The sequence below is a fragment of the Gymnogyps californianus genome, chromosome 2 (assembly GCF_018139145.2).
Source record: "Gymnogyps californianus isolate 813 chromosome 2, ASM1813914v2, whole genome shotgun sequence".
NCBI lineage: Eukaryota > Metazoa > Chordata > Aves > Accipitriformes > Cathartidae > Gymnogyps > Gymnogyps californianus.
In genome coordinates, this window is record NC_059472.1 from 7,321,695 (window position 1) to 7,345,661 (window position 23,967).

The 23,967-nt window shown below is 37.6% G+C and overlaps 1 protein-coding gene across 3 annotated transcripts in view; it reads right to left on the reverse strand.

The window, feature by feature from the left end:
• Nucleotides 1-23,967, reverse strand: part of KHDRBS3 (KH RNA binding domain containing, signal transduction associated 3) — a 96,969-nt gene that overhangs the window by 48,023 nt on the left and 24,979 nt on the right. For all 3 annotated transcript variants that reach the window (XR_007766051.1, XM_050891815.1, XM_050891814.1), the window contains exons 2-4: nt 22,026-22,144; nt 9,532-9,648; nt 2,202-2,348 (exon numbers count right to left, since the gene is read on the reverse strand). Coding sequence is in view for 2 of the 3 variants with exons in the window: in XM_050891815.1 (XP_050747772.1) it covers nt 2,202-2,348; nt 9,532-9,648; nt 22,026-22,144 (383 nt within the window). In the remaining variant the exon portion in view is untranslated. The remainder of the gene's footprint in view (nt 1-2,201; nt 2,349-9,531; nt 9,649-22,025; nt 22,145-23,967) is intronic.

Sequence of the window (23,967 nt, forward strand, 5' to 3'; positions counted from 1 at the left end):
TAACCAAATGGTAGTTCTAGAGAGGACAAAGCTGCTCCTTATTGCTTCCTGGAGTGGCTGCTGCAAGGGGGCCGGGGGGAGGGGGGGCAGAAGAGATTAAGGCATTTAGAATCATTCTGATAAGATTACATTTGCAAAGCCAAAGGGAAATTAAGACAGTGTTGGCTTGATCCCATAGTTCAGAAAAGATTATGTAGCATCAGTTCAGCTCAGTACAATAAAGATGCAATGATCAAAAATTGAGATGGAAAAGTGTACAACCAATGAATGGAATTGCTTATTATCAGTCTGTAATTCTACTGGCTTAACAGCAGCAGAGTAATGGCTAGGTTTTGATAAGGTTACTTCATTTATTATGACATTAGGTGAATCAAGCTCAATGCAGAAAAAATAAGATCTCTGATGAAGGGGGCAAGGGGATCAGATATAGCCTTACTTCCAGTGCATGCAAATGCAAAAAGCACTTATCAAATTGAGCATGTTTCCGTCTAAAAAGAAAGCAGCTGTTTGCTCCCTAGACTAGCCAAGAACTTAATTCTCCCTTATCTCTTCACACAATCAAATCATGAATTATGTAAATACAGTAACCTTCAACATTATGACAGCCCAGCATTCCTACAAATATTCTGTTGAGTATCCCCTACCTAATCAATTAGGATGTTTGAACAGTAGTATGCTTATTTATCTCTTTTCATATACATCAAAAGCCATTTGGAACCTGCAGACAAAGTTATAATGTGGTGCTTGCTTCTTTATAACGAGAACATAATGCTCAGGACATTTAAAAACCAAAGAACTGTCTTAAGCTGCATCTACATTAGTGTGTTATTTCACATCAGGATGTATTCCTAAATGAACCTCCTGATGATGATTACTTATCATGCTTTGGTTCATGTAATGGAGTAGTATTGGGGCATATGAACTAACTTTCATTCAGACAAAAACATGCCAGAACAAACACTCAAGGAGCACACAATCAACTCCAGTCACTTGGGGACTTAGTGTGTACTAAACCTAGTCTAGATCCATGAAACTAAAATCCCCAAAATGCATACGGTAGCACTGTCAGGTCATCAGCACCAACTGCTTCACCCTACAGTACAGCTGGCAGTTCTACCCCCAACAGGCTGTAGGGGCCATACAACAGGCATCCCCAAATGGTCCGGAATACAGCTACACTGTCTATACTCTCAAACATTTATGTGCTGCTGTCAGACACACACCTTAGTGAAGTTTCCTTAGCTAGGTCTCCCACATTTCCAAGATCTGACACTAATCAGTAACAACACTTGGATAACATTTTCAGCAGTAAAAATAAACAGAAGTCAATGCACCTTGAGGATGCTTTGCTTTCTATACCCATTCATTTGATAACCAATACAAATAGAAGAACGTTCACTGAAGAGCTAATACAGTTAGGAACTTCACACACAGTAACACCACCTCAAATGCCCCAGCTGCTTAAGAGAGCTTGGATTGTTCCAAGAAGTTTAATGTCACAAAGCAATCAAGGACGGTCCTTACATGAGAAGCAAATAAAGGAATCTTCTGTAGAAAGACACTGGAAACCCTGCAACACCATTGTCTATACATATCCCAAACCTGGAGTACAAACTTATACTGGAAATCACATCTCATTTTATACATCCATACACAAGTTGAAGTGTACACCAGAGGATAAGTATAACCCATGTATCACTAGCTTTGTGAAAAAAATGAAGGTACAAGATAAAATTGTATTGATTCTCAGCACTGAACACTAAACCAGGATTACGGGTGGGAGCAATACTACAACTTCAAATTTATTTATTCTTAGTGAAACAGAAACCTATGCTGATGCTTCAGGTGTATCAAGAACACAGAAGAGGCCTACCTTAAGCAAAGAAAGTTATTTTTCCATATTGTACAGATTTTTTACAATTATTTGTAAACTTAATACTTTGCACATGACCAGTTAAGCAAGAATAAGTTGTCTTTTACTATAAGTCATATCATGAAATGAGAATGTATGTGGACAGTTATGCATTCACCCAATAACTGCCTACATCAAAATGAAGAGTATTTGTAAACATCACCACTTTTCACAGATGAAGGAAATAAAGCAACATGACCTGACCAATATCATACAGTAAGTTAGTTTTAGAGACCAAATTTCTCACTCAAGACTACCAGAATTCTTATGAAAAAATTAAAATACTAACAGGGATGAGGAACTTCTTGATTTCTTCCAATGCATGTCCCATTCTGGCATACGCTTCTGCTGGTGGAGCAAATACTTCAATTAAAACATGCAGGTCATCATTTAGGTGGAAGTACTTTGCCTCTCCACTTTTTCTCAATTCTTCCTCCTAGGAGATAAGAAAAGAGTTGGGTTTTTTCCACCTTCTTATTTTAAAGATATTATAATGCAAGCTTTAAAGTTGCTTCAGAGGCATTTGCACATATTGTTTACTCATGTTCAGATGTCAACAACTAATAAGATATAGAATTACATACTTTTCTGATACACATGAAAGCAATCATGTTGCTAAAATATTAAAATAGTATCAGTTGGCTTATCAATAGTAAGTGACTAGTAACACACAATATAGGACCCATCAGCTGCTCACATACAAAAACTGTAGCACAAGGGAGAATGTTCCCAGGAGTTTTCCAAAGTACACCAGTTTCATGTAGAAGATGCTGAGAAACATAAGTGAACTTGAAGCCTCTTTTCTCAAAAGTCTTTAGAAACAGGTTTGATCTAACATTCCACAAGAGCAAGATTCTTTTACCAATGTTATTTCAATCTTAGCATTATTGCACTGCTCAGATACTTATTTATTTTCTGTTCTCACTGAGATTTCTACCCCATCAGTACATCCTTCACAGAACTGTGCTACTTGGACATGAAATTAACAGCATCTGAGATGAGGGAGGAGGACATTAGAGAAAAAAAGAGTTCACTAGCTATTTCAGAAGAGAGTTTACTTGTTTTATTCTGCTTCACCCAATCCACTTCAATAAGACTGAGAAACTATGATTTCAATGCAGTGGAGCACAGCTCAGTTGTCAAATACTTGCATTCACATGCAAAATGTTCACAGACCTAATGGACATAATTTGTTAGTCTCAGATAGGCTCCCCCCCACGTGTATCTGACAGGTGCATCCCAAGAGACTAATCCACCATTAAAAATAATTTCATTGCATTACCAGACAACATTATATCAAATACTTAGCAGTTCTGCTATCTAAAAAAAGCTCTAAGAATTCTCCCCTGCTGCTTATTGTATTTAGCAAGCCCCAGGTAAGTACTTCATCCTTTAGATCACTAAAATTATAGTTTCAATGATAGTTGAAATCTCCTCCCACGCACACCCCTTAATTGTGGGTTGAGGTTTATATGTGACAATCCATTTCTGCTTCTCATAAATAACATTCTTGTCATCATACTTCATGTTTGACTATGGGGATGTTTAAAAAAAATCAGCAGAATCTAGTTAGCTGTTAGAGCATCCACAGCAAGAATATTAAGAGGCCAGAGTCAGCAGGCTAGACTTTGTCAGCAAAACCATTATCTTGTCAATACAAATAAGATCTTAGAAATAGGAACTAATATAAACATTACAGCTGTTAAACATTTAGTTTTAATAGGAACTGTTTCCCACTTTAAGGACAGTTATTCAAGACATGAACTGTCATCTAGCACTGGAAGCTAGATGTTTTAATCAGTGGAGTTCCCATTTTGTGTTTTAGTATATACATGCTATCAGTCATTCCCCGTCCCTTTTTTTAAAGAGGAAAAAAATCATTGTGCAGTTAGATATACAGATAATTGAGAATTAAGAAAATTCATTTCTGTGGTTATCAATCAACTTGCCTGGTAATAGTAATAAGCAATAGAAGTCACACTTTCATGCGCAGTGCCCGGTGAAAAAGGATTTCAATCAGCAATTTTAAAAAAACATATGAGAAATTTCAGTGCAGGTTGTTCTAAAATCATTCCCATAAGCAAGCTTTTAAAGTAACTTTATCCTTTTTTCCTTGTTTCACTTGCAAAGTTCACTTTGATTAAAATATTTTTTTTTTTCAATTCTGTAACATGACTTGGCAACACACTACTCTCCACAGCTCTTCACAGCACACAGATGAGAATGAGCTCACTCACTGGCCTACATCTCCCAACCCTGGGCACACATTAAGCATTTCAGTTTTTTTTTATTTCCCATGATGACCAACACAAAAGCCACAGTTTGTTCCCATTCCAGTATTCCTCACTGACAGTATTTTTAGCTCCCACAAAATCTTCTGCCTTCCATTACTTGACAGTACATACATTGGCTAGGCTTGTCCAGTGCATGTGGATGCTGCTTGGCTGGCCAAAACAGAGAACATTTTTTCCCTCTAATGAAATGGAGATTTGAGAGCTGCTGAGAGGATGAAAGCAAACCAGATGTGGAACAACGGAGCTAAGACAGCTAGGTCCCCGCTTCCTTTTTTTAAGAAGGAATCTATCCTTTAAATCTCCATCTTCTTGCACAAAATTTATCACACCAAAAAGGTCATGGTTTGGACAATCAGATTTAACTTCCTGTTTTCCGTACAGACACATCCCTGCAGGACTGCACTCTGGGAGCCTTACGAGAGAGGTTACCCTGTTTGCTTTGTACCTTGTGCTCTTGTATTTCATCCCTTCATGGTCCAGAACAAAGGAGAGTACTAACACAGCTTATGATGTATAGCAGCACAAGGCATCTGGCAATATGCCTACTAAAGACAGTTAATATGCTTTGCCCGGTATTCTATTGTACCTATAGAGCCTTTTGCTTTTCATCCTACTTGTCAAGCTATCAAGAACCAGATACCTGCCCTAGAAGTCTACTGCTTTAAATCAGAAGTTGAGTAGCAGTATTTATCAAAATATGCTCGTAGTACTGTCCATTTTCATCTTCACTACATCCTTTGATTTAGGTTTTAAATTTCTTTAGGTACTACCTGATATCTATTTTTAATGTTACCTTAAATTTGGCCTCTGGTCAAATTTTATAAACCATTCAGAATACTCAAGTTGTTGAAAGGCCTGTACCAGTCTCAAACTATTGGTAACACCTGAATAACTAATTGGGGTGGAAGGCTTTAAGTTATTTCTTCAGATTTACAATATAAAAGCAATCTTGTCATGGAATAAAGAAATTCTGAAATGGGTTCTTTTACTTTTTCACTCTCCTACAGACACATGAAAGCCCAAGTAGTCTAGCAGAAGGTATCTCAGCACTGACTAGTGAAAAGTCAGTGATGAAGTGACAGCACAGCTTCAAAAAACATGTTAATTGAAGAGGAGAATTGCTGAATTTAGATATTGTATATCACAAGTAGATACATGAAATGGTCCGACAGATGTTGACAGATGGAAATAGAAGCCTAGACTGATTCTAGAACTCAGTTTAAGGAGTAAGGAACAAAGATATAGAAAAAAAGACTTTCCTGAACATGCTCTTAAACCCAAATCTCTTATTAGGAAGCATATTGGACATTCTAAAAAGGCAATTACAAGTCAGAGCTAGAGAAACACTGTTGCCCAAAATGAATTTAAAGTCAGACTGGTTTATCTATTACCCTGGTTTATCTAAATCTTTCCCTAGAGAACTTGCAAAAGGTAATGTTGATCTTTGCTATATTTTCTCAACCTTTCACATCACTTAGCTTTTTTCCACAAGTCTTTGAAGTTGTTAAAGTTCAAAAAGTTAAGAAAAAAATAAGTACTTAGAAATTTAGCTTAGAGAAGTCTATGAAGCTTACTGCCACTTCCTCAGGAAAGAGGTAATAATCATTATTTGTTTAAAACTGGTCATGTAGCAGGTATACTAGCATTTAAGTATTTAGAAATAACTGACGATCTGATCCAGAGCCTCCAACAACTGGTTCATCCCAGAATCTGTGACCACCATCACTAAGTAGCCACACAGCATATGCTGTCTCACTTCTAGTGACAGCAGTCAAAGATGCTGCAATGAACTTGTTAGAGACAATAGATCAGCTCCTCAGCTGTTTTGTGGTGCATATTTGGGTTCAGTGTAAGAGTATTAATTTACATCAGCTGAAGCTTTTTAATCTGTGATAATGTAATTCCAAAGATTTTGCTACCTATAACAAGAATTCTAACCACACTAGTGCTTCAAAACTGAAAATAGGGGGGTTTTCCCAGAAAATTTTTTAATTTTTTTTTAAATTACCGTTCATGCCATTGAACATTGTCTTATATCACCCATGCACTTCTGAAAACAAGGTTTGCTCCAATTTCCTGTTCACCAGGAGAATACAATATTGTTCAGAAGATTTCACTTTCATCTGACCCTTACATAAATCAAAAAGTCAGTGAGAATTGGAAGAAAATCCTACATAATTATACTTTTTAATCAATTCCTCCTGTCCTACAAGATGCAAAATAGCAAGCTAGAAACTTGTGGATTTTGTTTGGTCAGATAGCCCATTAGAAAACAGGGAGAAGCAACTATGCTGGAGAGACTATGTGGTAGACAAGTAACATTTGGAGTCACACGTGCAATGGAAAGGCAGTCTATCTCCCACGTGTGTCTCTAGGCTGGCTCATCACCTTGGTTCACCATGTATCTTCTCTAGACCAGTGCTTTGAGCATTGCCAAGGCAGCAATGAAATTGCTTGTTCTGGCACCTGGATTACCTGCAAGTACAAAAAGTAATGTACACTATTTACCTATCATTCTCCTATAGGAGCAACTCTGGTTTTTCTCCATATTTGAAATATATCAAACAGGGCAAGGGTAGGGCCTGTAGCAACAGAACAAGGGGTTTTAAACTAAAAGAGGGTAGACTCAGACTAGATATAAGGAAGAAATTTTTTACAATGAGGGTGGTGAAACACTGGAACAGGTTGCCCAGACAGGTGATAGATGCCCCGTTGTTGGAAACATTCAAGGTCAGGCTGGACAGGGCTTTGAACAACCTGATCAAGTTGAAGATGTCCCTGCTCATTGCAAGGGGGTTGGACTACATGACCTTTAAAGGTCCCTTCCAACCGAAACTATTCTATGATTCTAAGAGTGATATACTTCATTATTTGTCAATACCACACTAAAGTCTCAACTAGATTTTCCAAATAATGCAAAAACTGGTCACATGCAAGAATTTGCCAGCCATTCTCAGCAGCAACTTGTTGACACTGAGTAATTCAACCCTGGGCTTCTCTTCAGCAACGACCACTTCTTTCTCATACAGAAAAAAAGTATAATTAAGGTTTCTTATTTGCTAGTTCTCTGGACAAGTTTAATACAGTAGTTCCAAAATGCTAACCAAGAATGTATGAAGATCAAGGCAAAAAGTAAATTACTTGCTAGTGAAAGATACAGTTGAAACAATTAGTACATAGATAATCTACATGAAACCAGAAAAAATGTCTGAAGTTCTCTTGTTTGGTTAAGTTCTCCACGTACAGAGTCTCTGCCTTGCTGAGCCGTGTCCCCAAAGAACTAGGGATGAGTGCAACCTGGTTTAGTTTATTAGCTGATACAATCCCTTTGTAGCACCGGTACTTTCTTGCACATATCCTGCAGGTTCAATTGAGTACTGGAAACAGCGTCATTATTTTAGTCTGCTTTAGTTCTGAACGACACTTGCTGAAGGACTATTCCAAATAGGTACATACAAGCTATTCCAGCTGTATTATTCCAAAGTATCCAACTGGCTCGTCTCTATTGTCCCTTTTAAAAACACAACCAGACCCACAATGACAGGAATCTTACTGTTTCTTAACTCAGAGATTAATTGTATTGAAGTTTTCTGCAAACAATAGCTCAAACAACTTCATTAGCCACTTAATCTAAAAAAAATTACTTAAGCAGTTTTGGCTAGCATCTCAATTAAGAAAAAGTCAAATAAAAATTTGAACAATTACTTCATTACCAAAGGAAACAAGAGAAATTCAAATGATTCAAATAGAAACCTTTAAGACTCTTCCCCAGGATTCTGAGACTCCAGTTAGGATCTGAACTTTTCAGCGTGAGCTTCTGCTTTTATTAAAACAAACTTTTTTATACTGCAGAGCCATTAGAAAAAAGTCAGGGGCCTTCCTACTCCATGACACATCATATTTTGATATAGAAACATGTAATGCAGCAACAGAAGAATGTCAGTTTGACACATTCCACAAGAGCTGAGAAAGTTCACCAAGTGACATTTAAAAATGGAGACTTACTTTGTCATCCTGGCCTAGAGCAAATTTAGTTTATATTCTTTTTCTGGTTGAACTGTCATATTTCCTCTTAAAGTTACTAGTAATGTAGTTTTTAATAACTAATTGTGAAACACTTAAATCTTAAAGTTGCATTATCTGTATTATGTAACAGCTCCCATTCAAAAAAATCCCTCTCATCTTCAAGCCTTTATTATAGGAGAATATATTTGTATAAAAATAAGTTATATTTATGTAATTTATATTTAATAAAAATATTTTCAAGAAGTAATTAAAGGAAGAGCTAGCTCTAAGTTGCACAGAAGAAAGTAATTTATGGGCTCTGATCAAGTTCTTGATAAATACTTTATAAGTCACATAACGCTTATATTTTGCTGATAGAGAAATGTGCTAAAAATATGTAGTTTCGGAAATTCAGTGGTCAGCCCTCTAAGTCACTCTTCCATATGCATGTCATTATCCGTCTTTATAGCACACGGTATTTTTAAGTATCAGATTACATAACCACAGAAAGATTTCACTGGAGGCCTATAAAACGTGGTATGCTATAGGCAAGAAATGTTCAGTGTCTTAATTTGTATCATTAGGAATGCTCCAATTAAAAAATGCAGCTTACCAGACAGGTGACATATCTCCTCACTGAATGTACACTTACCCGCTACAAATTTAGCCAGAGATTTATTTCAGTAAAGAGTAAAACTGATTAGTACAAACACCTATCAAGCTAAAAGTTTCTCTCCTGCTACTTTGGTTATTGTAATGGATACATCCACTACAACCAAATACTTCCCACAGAAACAATCACAATTTGTCAATTGCTTAAGCTGCATAAGTCATCCTCAGAGCTGTGAAATTTTTTCTGGTTGTATTTTATCTCCTTTCATCAGCTGTTTTGTCTAGAAGTGTTACTAAATGTTATTAAATTTAAATGTTAAGTGGTATTTCATGTGAAAATGTTTGTTTGGATCTATCTAGAAGTCAGGTTCCTTCAAAAGTGAGAACACTGCTGTGTTCACTTGGGCATTGCTCATTATAAGCTGTACAAGACCAATCTAGAATATGTCACTGGTAATGCCCCACTTACATGCCCAAGGACTGTAGTTTGGGGGGGGCCTATGTACAGCTCATGGTAGCCTCAAAATACGCAGTGAGAACAGACTCTTTAGAGAAAACAGACTCCATCTGAATCTAACCAATATGAGGATATCCTATGCTTTTTATTTGCTCCAATTTTTGTCATGGGGTTTGTTCACCTCCCCAAAAATTTTAGGTATGTTACAAAATTCAGGTATCAAACACTCCACTAACATACTCAGGTCTTACCTTTGTCTTGTCCCTCATAGAACCTTTTCCCAAAATAGACATTTTTGTCAGTGTTTCTTCCTGTAAACGCTTTAGAGAATTGCCACGTGGACCCAAAAGTTTTCCCACAAAGTTGAACTGTAAGAGAACAAAAAAAACATTAAGCTCATTGGATTTTTAAGCATAAATGAACAAGATGGAATATTTTTCTGAAACAACTTTTTGTTCTAGGTACAAACAAGTATTAGATCATAAATTACACAGCCGTTAAGTACAACTGTGTAGGACAGTTAACAGCATGTCAGTGGCTCCACCAGGTGTCAACAGAAACACAGAAGTATCTGAACTCAAAGAAATCAAATAGTATAAAGAGAGCTTTGTGTTTATCCCATTCAACACTGAGAACTGATGTGCCCAAACCGCAATTCAGTTTTTCAACAATTGTTACCAGGTATATAACCATAAAAACAAAGCTGGCAGCAATCTCACCCCTACAATACCAACCAAAGCTCTAAACAACAACAACAAAAAATCTTAATTGCCTTATCCTCCCTTGAAGATTTACAAAGTAACCCATTGTCAGGGTTTAACCACAGCCAGCAACTAGCACCACACAGCCATTCACTCACTCCTCCCTGCCTGCCCCCACCCCGGTGGGATGGGGAGGAGAATCAAAACCAAGTAAGACTCATGAGTTGAAATAAGAACAGTTTAATAATTGAAATAAATATAGTAATAATAATAGTAATGAAAAGGAAGATAACAAAAAGAGTGAAATAAAACCCAAGAAAAGACAAGCCACGCACAATGCAATTGCTCACCACCCGCTGACTGATGCCTGAGCAGCGATCCGCCCCTCCCAGCCAACTCCCCCCTGTTTATATACTGGGCATGACGTTCTATGGTATGGAATACCCCTTTGGCTAGTTCGGGTCAGCTGTCCTGGCCATGCTCCCTCCCAGCTTCTTGTGCATCTACTTGCTGGCAGAGCATGGGAAACTGAAAAGTCCTTGGCTTAAGTGCTACTTAGCAACAACTAAAAACATCAGTGCTATCAACATTGTTCTCATACGAAATCCAAACCACAGCACTACACCAGCTACTAGGAAGAAAATTGACTATCCCAGCCAAAACCAGGACACCCATACAATATACCCTACACTAAGACACAGAAACAAGCAAGGAATTAAATCCAGAGAACATAAGCATATAAACCCAGTCCCAAACCAGAATCAACACTTAAGATCTTCTCAACTGCCACTCTATCCCCATTATCACTGAAGTTTACCAAAGCCAGCTGGGGTTCACAACCAGGGCATTACACCATTAAGGTAACTAGGGAGAAGAAAATGGTGAGCCACAAAAATAAAGGAAGACAAGGAAAACCCAACCATTTCCGTTCACAGAAAACACCAAAACATACAGCTGGTGCTCTTACAGCCCAGAATGTGCTTTAGAGGGAAAGTAGGCTAAAGAAAACAGGTATCAAAAAAATTCATTCATAACAAAGGAAAATAAAAAGGGAACATCTGCCTATTGCCATTTCAAGGACACAAAACTGGACTTAGAGCCAGGAGGTGTGAAAGTTCTCCTGAGCACTGCTCCATAGGGCATATATTCCCAGTCACACATACCAGAAGAAAAGCTGTGTACATTCAGCAGTCCACTTCCGTATATCACTGTACTGTATTTTGGAAGGTTTATAAAAATTGAAGGACAGTTAGAGAAGACTTGAGGATTCACTTAAAGTATGCAGACAACTATTTTATTTGGGAAAAAAGATGACAAGAAAGAGTTGATAAACATAAGCTACACTTGGAAGTTAGTATTGAATGCTATAAACACTTGCTGAAAGTAGTAATTTATTCCTGTATTGAATTTACATGGCAAGGTTTTGGTAGCAGGAGGCTGCAGGGGTGACTTCTGTGAGAAGATGCCAGAAGCTGCCCCCATGTTGGATAGAGCCAGCTCCAAGACAGACTCCCCACTGCCCAAAGCTTAGCCCATCAGCAACATAGCACTCAAGTGATAACATTTAAGAAAGGGTAAAAACACTGCGAAGTTGAGACAAGTGAGAATGTGAGAGGAACAACTCTGCAGACACCAAGGTCAGGGAAGAAGGAGGGGGAGGAGGTGCTCCAGGCGCCGGAGCAGAGATTCCCCTGCAGCCTGTGAAGACCACGGTGGTGCAGGTTGTCCACCTGCAGCCCATGGAGGACTACAGTGGAGCAGATATCCACCCTGCCACCCATGGAGGACCCCACACCAGAGCAGGTAGATGTGCCCTGAAGGAAACTGCAGCCCATGGCAAGCCCATGCTGGAGAAGGCTCCTGGCAGGAGCTGTGGCCTGTGGACAGGAGCCCATGCAGGAGCAGATTTTCTGGCAGGACCTGTGACCCTGTGGGGGACCCACACTGGAGCACTCTGTTCCACAGGATACACTCCTTCAGGAAGGGACCCACAGCAGAACAGTTCTTGAACTGCAGCCCATGGGAAGGACCCACATTGGAGCATTTTGTGAACAACTATATCCTGAGGGAGGAACCCCAGGCTGGAGCAGGGGAAGAGCATGAGGAGGAAGGAGCAGCAGAGACAGAGTGTTATGAGCAGACCACAACCCCCATTCCCTATCCTCCTGTGCCACTTGGGGGAAGGAGGTAGAAGAATCCAGAGTCAAGTTGAGCCCAAAAGAAAGCAGGGTGTAGGAAAGGTGGTTTTAGTTTATTTCTCACTATCCTTCTGTTACAACTAATTGGCAATAAATTAATCTTCCCCAAGTCGAGTATATTTTGCCCATGACTAACTGGTGAACAACCTCCCTGTCCTTATCTCAAGCCACAAGCTTTTCATCTTACTTTCTGCCCTCATCCTGTTGAGGAGGGGGAGTGATAGAGCAGCTTGGGAGACACCTGGCAGCCAGCAAAGGTCAACCCACCACAATTCCTGTCAAAATAATACTGCAATAGAGATTATTTATCAACAAACTACTGTTCGGAATACTTGCTATCCCCAGTGAAACTTTGTAAAACCAAGATATTCACACTGTTGGAATCTAAAGTGACACAATCATGTTAACAAAAAGATAGTTTTCGGCACAAGTAAAACATAGTGATGCTAAAGAGCAAACAGGCTTAAACTACTTTGTGGCCTCAAATTTATGAAACAGTTTGTAAGTTCTTTGACTGTTCCTCTACTACTGTGTCACTAAAGGACCAAGATGGGCTTCTTTGATCTCCCTATTGCTCTGGAGGAATTTGAAAACACTTGACAATGGGGTAGTAGAAGCTCAGAATCCTTTGTTGCTACATTGGAAGTGCTGATGGAAAAAAGGCCCAGCTGCAGTCACCCTACAATGCAGAAAGTCTACAGCTCCAGTTCACCTACTTCAGCTTTAGACAAAAAGAAATGCAAGTATTGAAAGCCTAAGTATGACAATATAATTTTATTCCCCTTAGTACTTGCAAGTTCAATTCCCAATGTAGACCTGAATTAGAACTAAGATACAATTGAGCAAATTTCTTATGGATGACTGTAGTCCACAGAAGCTATTAAATTTAAGGCCTTGCATGAACTAGTGTTTTCTGAAATTATCAGGCCAAATCAAAGAACCCTTGGGCAATTTCTTTAAGTTTTAGGTATATTCCTTTTTTTTCTTATAGGTCCTAAGATACAGTGAAGGAAAACATTTATCAGAAATAGGTTGCCCAGGAAAACGGTAGAAATCTCCCTTGCTGAGAATATTCACAACTCAGGGTGACTGATGAGCCCTGTGTAATCTAATTTATAGTCATGATTTCAACAGAAGGTTGGACCAGATGTTCTCTAGAGGTCCCTTCCAACTTGGACTTCTGATTTTATTATTTCTGGAGGTATAACTGCAAGGAAAGCAAACAAATTGAAACAATTCATAACAAGTCTAAACTTCCAGAAGTCAGTAAGTCCTTGTCAACACTTTCCTTAAAGGATCATTACTTATGAACAGGGAGGTCATAATTAAGCTCAAATGAAAGCTTTCATATAGTGGAATACCACATCAATTTTTCAAGCATTACTTATGTTTACTTTAAAATAGCCTAAGTTATTAGGAACAAAAATAAACACTGCACACATTTAAAATGAGAGATTTCCCATTTACAGTAAAGTATGCTGAATTTATTTCAGAATGTTGAGTACCTGCAGTCTGATACAGTCCAAATTTCTAGCAGTAATCTTAGTTAAAATATTCAGATGAAATTTTACTCAATTTTTGACTGCAATTTAGGAGTAAGCAAGCAGGTATTTAACTATGCAATGCATAGCTCTGAATATCGTTTCCTAACTGGAACAAACAACTACCTCACAATTAAAATACAAACTACAGCTCATAACAAATGGAAGTGCATACCTGCAACAAAAGTGAAATCCACTTTGTATGTAATCAAAGTAACTAAAGGTCTTCAGTGCTCAGAAGACTTGAGTGTTCCAAAGCACATTTGTTTACTCCAGCTGTATTGTTTATTTTAATTAAAGCTGAATAGTCTTATGTTGTGTATATCTAAAACAGTCTACGAAACTTTAATACCACCAAAAGTTATCATCTTCTCAAAACCAAAAAATCTCTAGTGTTGCAGCTAGACTTTATGGTAGCTATACAGGTAGCTGCACAGATGACGTGTTCTAGACAACACATTTAATGAACATGAAAATGTATTAGCTGAATCCTGAAATCCACTGAACTATTCTTTCCTGGGCACCGAGGCTCCAAATATTAGATTTGACAAGTCTGAAGCATGAGAAACCTGTGCTGCAAGTCTGAAATTCTGCTGATTTGAAAGCACAGTACCTCTAGATGTAGCTTAAAAACAAAACAAACATTAAAGGTTACTAAAAAATGGCTTACAATGCAGTCCCAAAGCCTTTTTGCTCCCACGTAACAAAGCTAAAAAGCTTTGGAACATTTCAGTTGATTAGTCCATAAATAAAATCCATTTATGATATTGAATGAATCCTTTCAGTAGAAAACAGATGATTTACTTTCAACAGGTACTGGATTTCGTTCGAACTATTGGTTTATCTCCCTTTTACATCAAATTGGAAACATCTGATCAGCAAAGATTTATTTTGAAATATTTCATAGAGATATGGAAACACTCAAAAGATATCAGCCACTAAGTTACTATCATTATTTATACACTTTATCCCCAGCAATCAAGGAGTAGGACTCAGACCTAAAGGTACAAAACCTCTACAGAGTAAGACAAGTTTTCATTACAAAATTAACAAATCCAGCCTATCCGCTGGTGAAACAGAAGCAAATAAGTCTGGCAGATCCAAGTTAGCTCTTAAACAAGATAGCTCATGTACAGGTTTCATGGGTGCTTCACATGGGTGCTTCCCATGCTTCACATTTAGAGTTTATTTGCCCAAGAGCACAAGAACAAAAAACAAATTCAGGTCTAGTATTGAACTCAAGCTTATAAACTATCTCTGAATTAGAGGCACTGGATAGTAAAAGACATCTGAGCAGCTCCGTACAAGTCAGATCAGTCACATTCACTAGCTCTGGCTCAGAATCAGACATGCCAGACACCCCTCTTCACTCACTCTCTCACCCTTCTCCCTAGTACAGCACAATCATATCCAAACTGCTATAAACACCCAAAATTGTCCTCAAGTTCACTAGCTTCAGCTTAACATTGTATTAAAGCAGTCACGCTGCTTTCCAGCACAAGCTGGTCTGGAAGCCATTGCCATATTCACAGTTCTACAGGATAGCTGAACTCTGAAGAGCCAGCCACGAATGTTATTCTACACTGGATGAATCACCTATGCTAAATCAAGGATTGACTCTACATTAAGACTGCTTCTGATGTCTTCGGTAGAATCAGGATATTATGGATGATGGCATATAAAACAGAAGATAAAGTCCCCAACTCAAAGTTGCTTCTAGACCAGCTCTGAAGGATATGCCAAATACAGTTCCTCAAACAAAATTACAGCGAAACATTTAAGGCATCTTCGCAAAAACAGTATCAAGATTCAGATTAACAGACCTAGGAGTAGACAGTTGGAGAAGATGGGAAAAATTGTTACCTCGGCTACGGTTCAAGCCAAATAACACTCCAGTAGTGATAAATCATACCCTCTGTAGTCTTACCTCATTACAAAGTATCACCAGATATACATTAGTTTGAGCAAAAGGATGCAAGATTTAAGTGGTGTTCTTATTTCCTAAAGCCTCTGATCACTGAAAGCACATCCTCCTGTACTACACCTCTGGTTTACTTTGTGGATAAAGATATACCATGAAGTGCAACAGCTTCTTCTGAAATTCCTCAGATACAGGATTCTATCCCTTGGCCATGGTGTCCACTAGCCCACAAACATTGGTTAACTATACTGAAAGCATGTATCTATTTCCTTTTTTACAGACTACCTTAAAGTGCTGTATAACTAAAAAATCTCCAATTTAAAATACATTTAATAGAAAAAATCCATCCCAATAAAAACAGAAAAAAATAATCAATAATCAGGTTTTTGCTTGAAAATTGTTTCCTCTCTAGATATTCAGAAATCCTCATTTTAAGAAGCATTTTTGCAGATATAGTACAATGGAGATTATGGACATCACTGCTTAACACCTATTTCTTCAGAATACCCAAATCAAAATATGCCTTTAACAGTTATCTAGAGATTTATTTCCTCACCTGCTCACTGTTTGAAACTATTCCCTGAAAAGTTCTGGAGAAAACACAGCTACAAAGAGTATACAAGTGAGACATTCTCTTCATAAGCATTTGATCTACTATTTTCAGCAAAAAAGGAATTAATGCCAATGCTACAGCATTTTTAAATGTATATAGTACAGAAGGGGGGATATAATAGAAAAAGTAATCCTTGTTTATCCCCACCAAGACAAGTCTGCTGAGAATGGTTCATCCAGCTTAAAATACTTAGTGAAAGTATAAACGCTTGACCAAATGCTTTCCTGTAAAGCTCTAAGCAAGCCATTGCCATTAAAGCCATAGACAGCTTTCTTGGCATATTAGTTTTCTGCAATGGCTTCTCTGTGATAGGGTCACTAGAAAAAATAAAAATAGTTAAATTAAGACTCAGAGCACTTCACCTTACAATGACCTGAAACCAGGAAAACGTCAAGATTTTTCTTACTCATTTCAAGAAAGTAAGGTTTCCATAGAAAGGTAAATACTTCAAGCATCTATGTTGTACCACAAACTACTCTCTCCTTCACACAACACAGGAATAGATCTTAAAACATTTATTCACAACAGAAGCTTGGCCAATTATTATAAAGTTGCTCAAAAGTTATCCCTGGTATTACATTTGATGCTTGTTCCTCCATGTTACTTATGGTTATACAACCACATTTTCTCATTTCTGCTCTAACAAACCCTTAGAACTAAGCTATTATGAAAAATTGTTTTCTAACTAGTCATGTGATTAAAATACTAATCTCTTCATGACTTTACATAACTGCAGATATATTGTATTGACAATGACATTTTGAAATAGATATTTTCACTTTAAAGGTTGAGCTAAAAGGCTTAAATGGATACCAGTTCCATAAGTCAGTAACTTTCGAGAATATATATTTAAAGTATCACTTCAGGGAACACAACACAGACCATTTCTTACCGACTTCTGAGATTTACCCAGTATTTAAGTGTAGATCTATGAGCAATTTTTAAAATGGTAGCCTGTCACAAAACAGAAATAATTGTTCCCATAGTTTTGATCCATCTCATGGAAAACCATCATCATTCCATTTATCATCCATGGAAGCTATTTTTTTCCTCCAAATTCAGTACACTTGAGTTCACTAAACTGTCAAAGCAAAATTGGATTTCTGAGACTAAACTACTTCACAATGCATATTCATTAAATGTGTGGGAGGGGGATAACACCCTCCTGCCTCACTTGCACATATCTAAGCTCTGAAACAACTTTCACACATGCTAGCATTTCATAGCAGTGTTAGGATAGATCCAGAGAGTCCCTTCACCAAGACAACCACATCATGACTTTCCACAGCCAGCTCATTTTTTCTGCCTTTATCTTTAAGTCTGTGCAAGTTTGAAGATTATTTTCAAGCATGAAATACAACAGAAGTACAGGTTTAAGGGTCACATTTTCACACTTGACCTAGTGTCAGTTGAGGTATTCAGCTAATCAAATAGCGAGGTGTATTAAATAACCCTGAACTCCATTGCCTAAGCTGGCATGATCTCATTCCACTAACTGCAGTTCAGACATCCAGCATCCCTGTGGACTGCTACCTATAGGTAACTTGATTTAGAACTGAATCCTACCTCAAAAAGTTGGCCCTTTTCCTATAAGGTTGCATAAAAGCCCTGACCTCTCTAATCCTTGCTTGTAGCACATGTCCCAGTTACAATAGGATTGCAGACAGCATTACCAAAGCATATTCAAGCCTCACCTAAATACCTCAGATTAATTTCCTTATCGCAGCAATTCAGACTTCTCAGAGGAATCTGTAGAGCTGGACCAACCTGAAAAATTCATAACAAGATTGTATGCAATCAGATTTTGAAAAGACTTGACTGGACCTGCAATCTATAGAAGAGTTTCCACAAGGTTTTGTCTTACCAAGACTATCTGTCACCATATGAAGACATATTAATTCAGGTTTTTTTAAATGTGTACAGGAGTCTGTAAAGAACACAAATGAAGAAATTTATTCAAATGCACAACCAGCCTCAAGCAGAAACTGAACTAACTCCTGGAACAAACTATCTAAATTATTTCATAAAGCGGACAAAATTCAGGCTGTCTTGGTTATTCTATCACCTTCTATCAAGGTCCAGACGTGAAAAAAACATTTAGGTCAACTAGCTCTAGCATGAGATATTAGGCCTGTTAACACTGCCAAGGTCTGAGGAAGACAAAAGGTCCCAGCTAAAGCATATAAATATATAGCACCACAGAAGCAACCAAGAGCTGTTAGGTAGGAGGCAACTTAAGCACATCAGAGTCTCAACTGTTTGCACACTAAAGCAGAAGACCAGAAACTCATAAGGTTTCTTCAGGGAGAGTAAAGATGCTCCAAAAAGTGAAATACCTACTTTTGAATCTGAGATCTACCAGATTCTTTTCCAACAGAAATCCAGCTGCTCTGAACTTCAGTTGAATAGCTTTCTGCTGCAGTTAACCTGTCACCTTCCAGGGCTGTCAGAGGTAATAAGGCTGAATTTGCACAGGACCCAGCTATAAAGCCCGTGAGAGTATATGACAGGACAGGTAATGTGAGCAGGCATTACAATGCCAGGCTGATCAGATCAGAGCTAGGACTGCCTGACCCGTGTTAGGGCTATTATGATTTATCCAAGGAGTCAGAGTTAGAGAGAAGTTTAAGAGAGAAAGGGCAATGAAATACTTAAAGGAAACTTAACCTCGTGTCAGGTCTAGTAAGCTGTCTGAATGGGGTAGTGCACTAGTGGGCTGTTTTGGTCCAGATACCTCATTTATCACAAAAATATTATGGTTGATAATCATATCTATATACCTAAATAGCAGAGGCATCTTTGCTTGCCAGTCACCACTGGCAAATATAAACAAAGGAATAGTTTCTGCTAGCAAAGTCACTTATATTTGTGGTTAGTTTCATTTTCAGATATTAAACCCTGTTAAGGATTTAATAACTTTAATAACTTGCTTTTTTGATCCTGTTTAAAAGCAGGATCATTTATTTGGGGAAGCACTATTCTACTCACAAAGTTGAAACAAATCTAGTTTTTCCTTACCACTTTCTGGAAGTTTGCCAGATTCAACCCAAACTGGCACCAATGCTAGTTTGGCAGATTTATCAATTTAGTGACTTGGTCAGCTTCAAACAGCAGATTGTCAGTTCACTAACACCAAAAAGACTACACCTCCTGAAAGACTGGAGATATCTTTTTGTTCGGAGTCTTGCACAATAGCTAACAGTATTAGTGTGGACCACAGGCATACAGAAACAGATGCCAGCTTGCTAGAACTGCTCTAAATTCAATATACACATGCAGAAGAGCTTTTTGCACAGATTTCATCCATATTTAAGTCTTAAGTTTCACTCTTCTGAAGCACTTGTCACCAATCTTGATCAGTAGGAAGGAGAAAATCGCTCATAAATCAGAACCAAATCTTTTAACCATTTTTCTGAGGAACTATCACTTGGCACCTTCTACAAATGACACATTGCACTAATACTAACACCTCTTGTAGGCAAAATGGTCTAGGGATCTGCACACACGCACAGAAAAGAACATCGAGGCATAACGCATTTATGAGAAGCACCATTTCAGGTTTTGTAAGCACCATGTAATACTTTCTGCTTAAGTTCTGCAGAATATGAATATACAATGCATGCACTCTAAATCAACTCAGTGAAACCAAGATGACTGGAATAATTCCATATCTACCCCAAAAGACTTGACAAAGTATCCCTCATTTCTAAGCCCTCCTCTGAACACACCTAATAGGAAGAGGATTAGCCTTTAGAGCAAACATTAGGATGCAAAAAGGCTTCGTTCCCCTGTGTACAGGCATTCAAACCTCATGTCACTCACTGCAGACTACAGTATGCCAGGATAAGGCTCTCAGTTTGCCATGTTGAAGCTACGTCACTTCATACAATGTATTTAAATTTATTAGATCTCAGAAATAAAATCACAAGCCTGGTTCTAGTAAATAAGTGACACTAAACTGCAGTGACTGGTTTAGGGTGGGTGTTTTTCAGAGAAGATCAAGAGTACCTGTCATAAGTCTGACTTCATACTCACCTCCCAGACTACTCCTATACAGTGAGAAATTTTAATTCCTTTTGACTATATGGAATCTTTAATGAGTAAGCTTTAACATAAATATCCATCTATATGTAATAAAACAGAAATTTCTAAGAAAAGTTGAGCTCCCCTATATTGGGGTAAAAATATTCTTAAATAGAAAATACCTAGGATTTTATTCACTCTGACAGAAGTGAGATTTGTGTGAGTAGAGATACCAGTATTCTGCTTTCTGTGGAGAAAGTCCTAGTGGAGACACAGGAACTCACATGGCATGTCTATCCTGCACAGCAGTTGTACTCTGTGCCCCCTGGATTCTGGTGGTCTAAACAGAGACATACAGGATTACATCAAAGCCCTATCTGGATATAGATTCAGGTTTCTTTCCATAGCACATACCAGGCTTTATTCCAGCTCAGACAGTCAAAGACTGTCTCCATGGACCAGAACTACTGAGCACACAGCAGAGCATACCTGCCTATTCAAAAGATGGCAAGGGCTTTCCTACTAGCTATCCTAAACAAGAATTTCAGTGTTTAGTCCTTTAAAGAAAGTTGACACTATGTAAAGCAGAAGCATCTTTCAAAAGGCACTGTTTCCCTTTTCAATATCCATTTTGCCTTTCTTCCCCTTGAGCTCAAGTATCTACATCTCAACATCTATAAGAAAAACATCCTGATTACAAACACTGACCATGTAAGCTTCCCCTATCTTTTACCTTCCCATCTTTATGTTTCTGCATGTTTGTATATAGCTCTTCCCAGTCATAAAGATGACTTAAGTCAGAGTTCCAAAGAGGTGCCCACATATAAATGGTATGCACTCTTGAATTCACTGAAGCAGTATCTAATGAAACTTTGAACAGCAGTAAAGCAGTCCCTGCAAGTTACCCAGCACAGTCTTGTGAGAAAAACACTGATAGTGTGGGGAAAAAATACTTAGAAAAAGTCTTCCTGAAGAAATGGAGGAAGGAATGAAGGAATGAAGGAATTCCTTTCCTCCATGAGCAGAAACAGAAGCAGTCTTGAAATTTCTAGCAGGAAGAAAAAGCCATTTCAAACGAGTGAAAAAATGCTAATCTGATTTTCACAACATTAACCTTAAAATTTAAGAAGGGACCAAAAGAATAAAGTTCCACAACCTATTGCATGTTGAATAAATGCTTCCAGGTAGCAACATTTAGTGCAGGATAATACTTGGCAGTAAAGAAGTGTTAAGAATTCATAGCAGTCAGAGATATTAACAAAAGAGTCCCTACCCCTCCAGAATAGACTGCATAACTTAGCAGTGTAGATATAACTAATTCAAGACTAACAATGGCTGAAATGTAAGAGGATGAGAAGAAAAAATTTACAGTGAGTTCCTTAATGGTGCAATTTAAGCTGCATTTCTACCTACAATAACAAAGTTTCAAATCCTGGCATCAGAGTCAACTTAAATATATTTAATTCCTTTTGATATTCTGAAGAGGAAGATCTTACTATCCTGAAAATATGATTCATTTATCATTTGTTCTCAACATACTATTATTTTGTGTGACAGGCACCACTTTCCTGCACATTTATTCCAACAAGAGCCATTCCTACCTTAGAATTTCTATAGAACAGACTGCAGAACAGCAACAGTAGAGACTGTTAACAGTTTTAAATGTAACAGTTAAAAAACTAGTTAAGATATCAGTGGAATCTCTTTTATAAGCACTTAGATTTATCAAGTATGAAAATTGGGCTTACCTTAGGGAATTGTTTTACTGGAATCAAAACTTTTTGTCCCAACTTCATATTTTTATTGATGACTACATCAATATACTTTTCTTCTTCTTTTCCTTCCCCTTTTTGGAATTTTTCAATTTCTGTTAAAGGAAAGAAGTTAGTTATTTTCTCAGTTTAATACAACAATCTACAAGCTGAGAATCTTCAAAGTCAGTATAAATTAAAAACTTTAAAACTAATACTGTATGGCATAATACATATGGCATATTGTGTAATTACTACATAATTGGTTATATAGTTCAACGGGGTAAACCATGTTTTGCTTTTTCAAGCTTTTTTAATATTCATGTTCATATCAGCACCTTGAATTAGCATTGCAAGCACTTTAAATGCTAACTTTTAAGTTAATACTTAGGATACATTACCATTTTATATGGCTCAAGCAGTAAAAACTATTCTTAGATACATTTATTCAAACTATGCCTAAGTTTTTGAATTTAATACTTGACTATTTTATTCCTCTATACTATAAACAAAGTATACAGTTTTAATAGTGGTTGTCTCCAGTGCACTTATGAGCAACTGTCAAATCAGTCTTTCAAAATTTCAAAAATGTAACTGAAGCACATAGATCATATAAAAAAACCTGAGATAGTGTTATACCAATGACAACATCATTAGGAATGAGATTTAGAACTTCAAACCCAGGCTGCATGACTCTACTCATTCCATAGATACATACAAAACTGATTCTTGATTATAATTCTCTCCAAATATTGACTCTCCAGTGTGCTAATGAAAAAGAGCAGATTTCATTTCATTGGCGGGGAAACACGAGGAGCATACAAGGAGACTAAAAATGAAGCACTGCTTGAAGTCTTTGCTGGATTGGGTCCAGCATGCTGCAGGTTGCAGTGTTAAACATGTTAGCACAGGACATACCAAAAGCCAATCAATTTCAGAAGTGCAACAAAATTTCTTCTATGGACATCTAGCATTTGTCCTCCACAATCATCTTCAAATATCTTGTTAGTTTTTCACAAGAAACACCCATCTACTCTACTTAACCAGTAGAAGTTAATGACATTTATCAAGATCTTGAAGTTTCTTCAGTGGAAATGTGATCTTATCCAACAGGAGACAGTAACAAACACTTTTGAGTGCAAAGAAACTGACCAAAGATATAGGAGAAAGCATCCTCTAGGTACACTTTAAAAGACAATTTCATTTGAAATGACTTCCAGTGAAAACCAGAAAAAGCCGTAAACTAACCCATTTCTTACTACTGAAAAAAATCCATGCATCATTAGCAGCTTTGTTTAATGAATACCAGTCCATTCCCATTTACCACAACAGAGATGAAGATGCTAACATCTTTCCCAACAACTGAAACTCCAGTCTTCCGTGCAAGTGTTCACCTCACTAGCACAGAACGGGAAATAAACACAATTGCATTTATTCAAGTTAGTTCAGTGACTGAAGAACTAAGAAAGCCAAACTAGCCTCAGACTACCTGAAAGCTTCTTTCAAGAAAAGCCTTCCTCAGCTATGCTTTCAAATCTTCTTGGCAAGTCCCTAGGAAATTTGATTCATATGGATTCTAGTAACGTAAACATTCTGGAGAAGCCCTATCAAAGCAACCTTCCTCTGAAGTGTCCTTTATGTTGCAGCATGCTCAGAAAAAACTCCAAACCCCTCAGCCAACAGGCTGACAACAACTACTGACGAACATATTTTAACAGCTGAATCCAGATAAAAATGGAATTCACATGTTCTTTGTAGATGCCGCTTTACAGACTACAGAATTACGGGCAATTAAATAGATAAAGTTACACTGAAATTCATTTCCAGATGAAATTAAAACTGAAATTTTATAGGGCATGAGGGTCCCACTTAGAAAGCAGATGACTGGTATTTTTTAGAAGTCAAAGCTTCTGAATATCACATTCAGACTTAAGTGTAG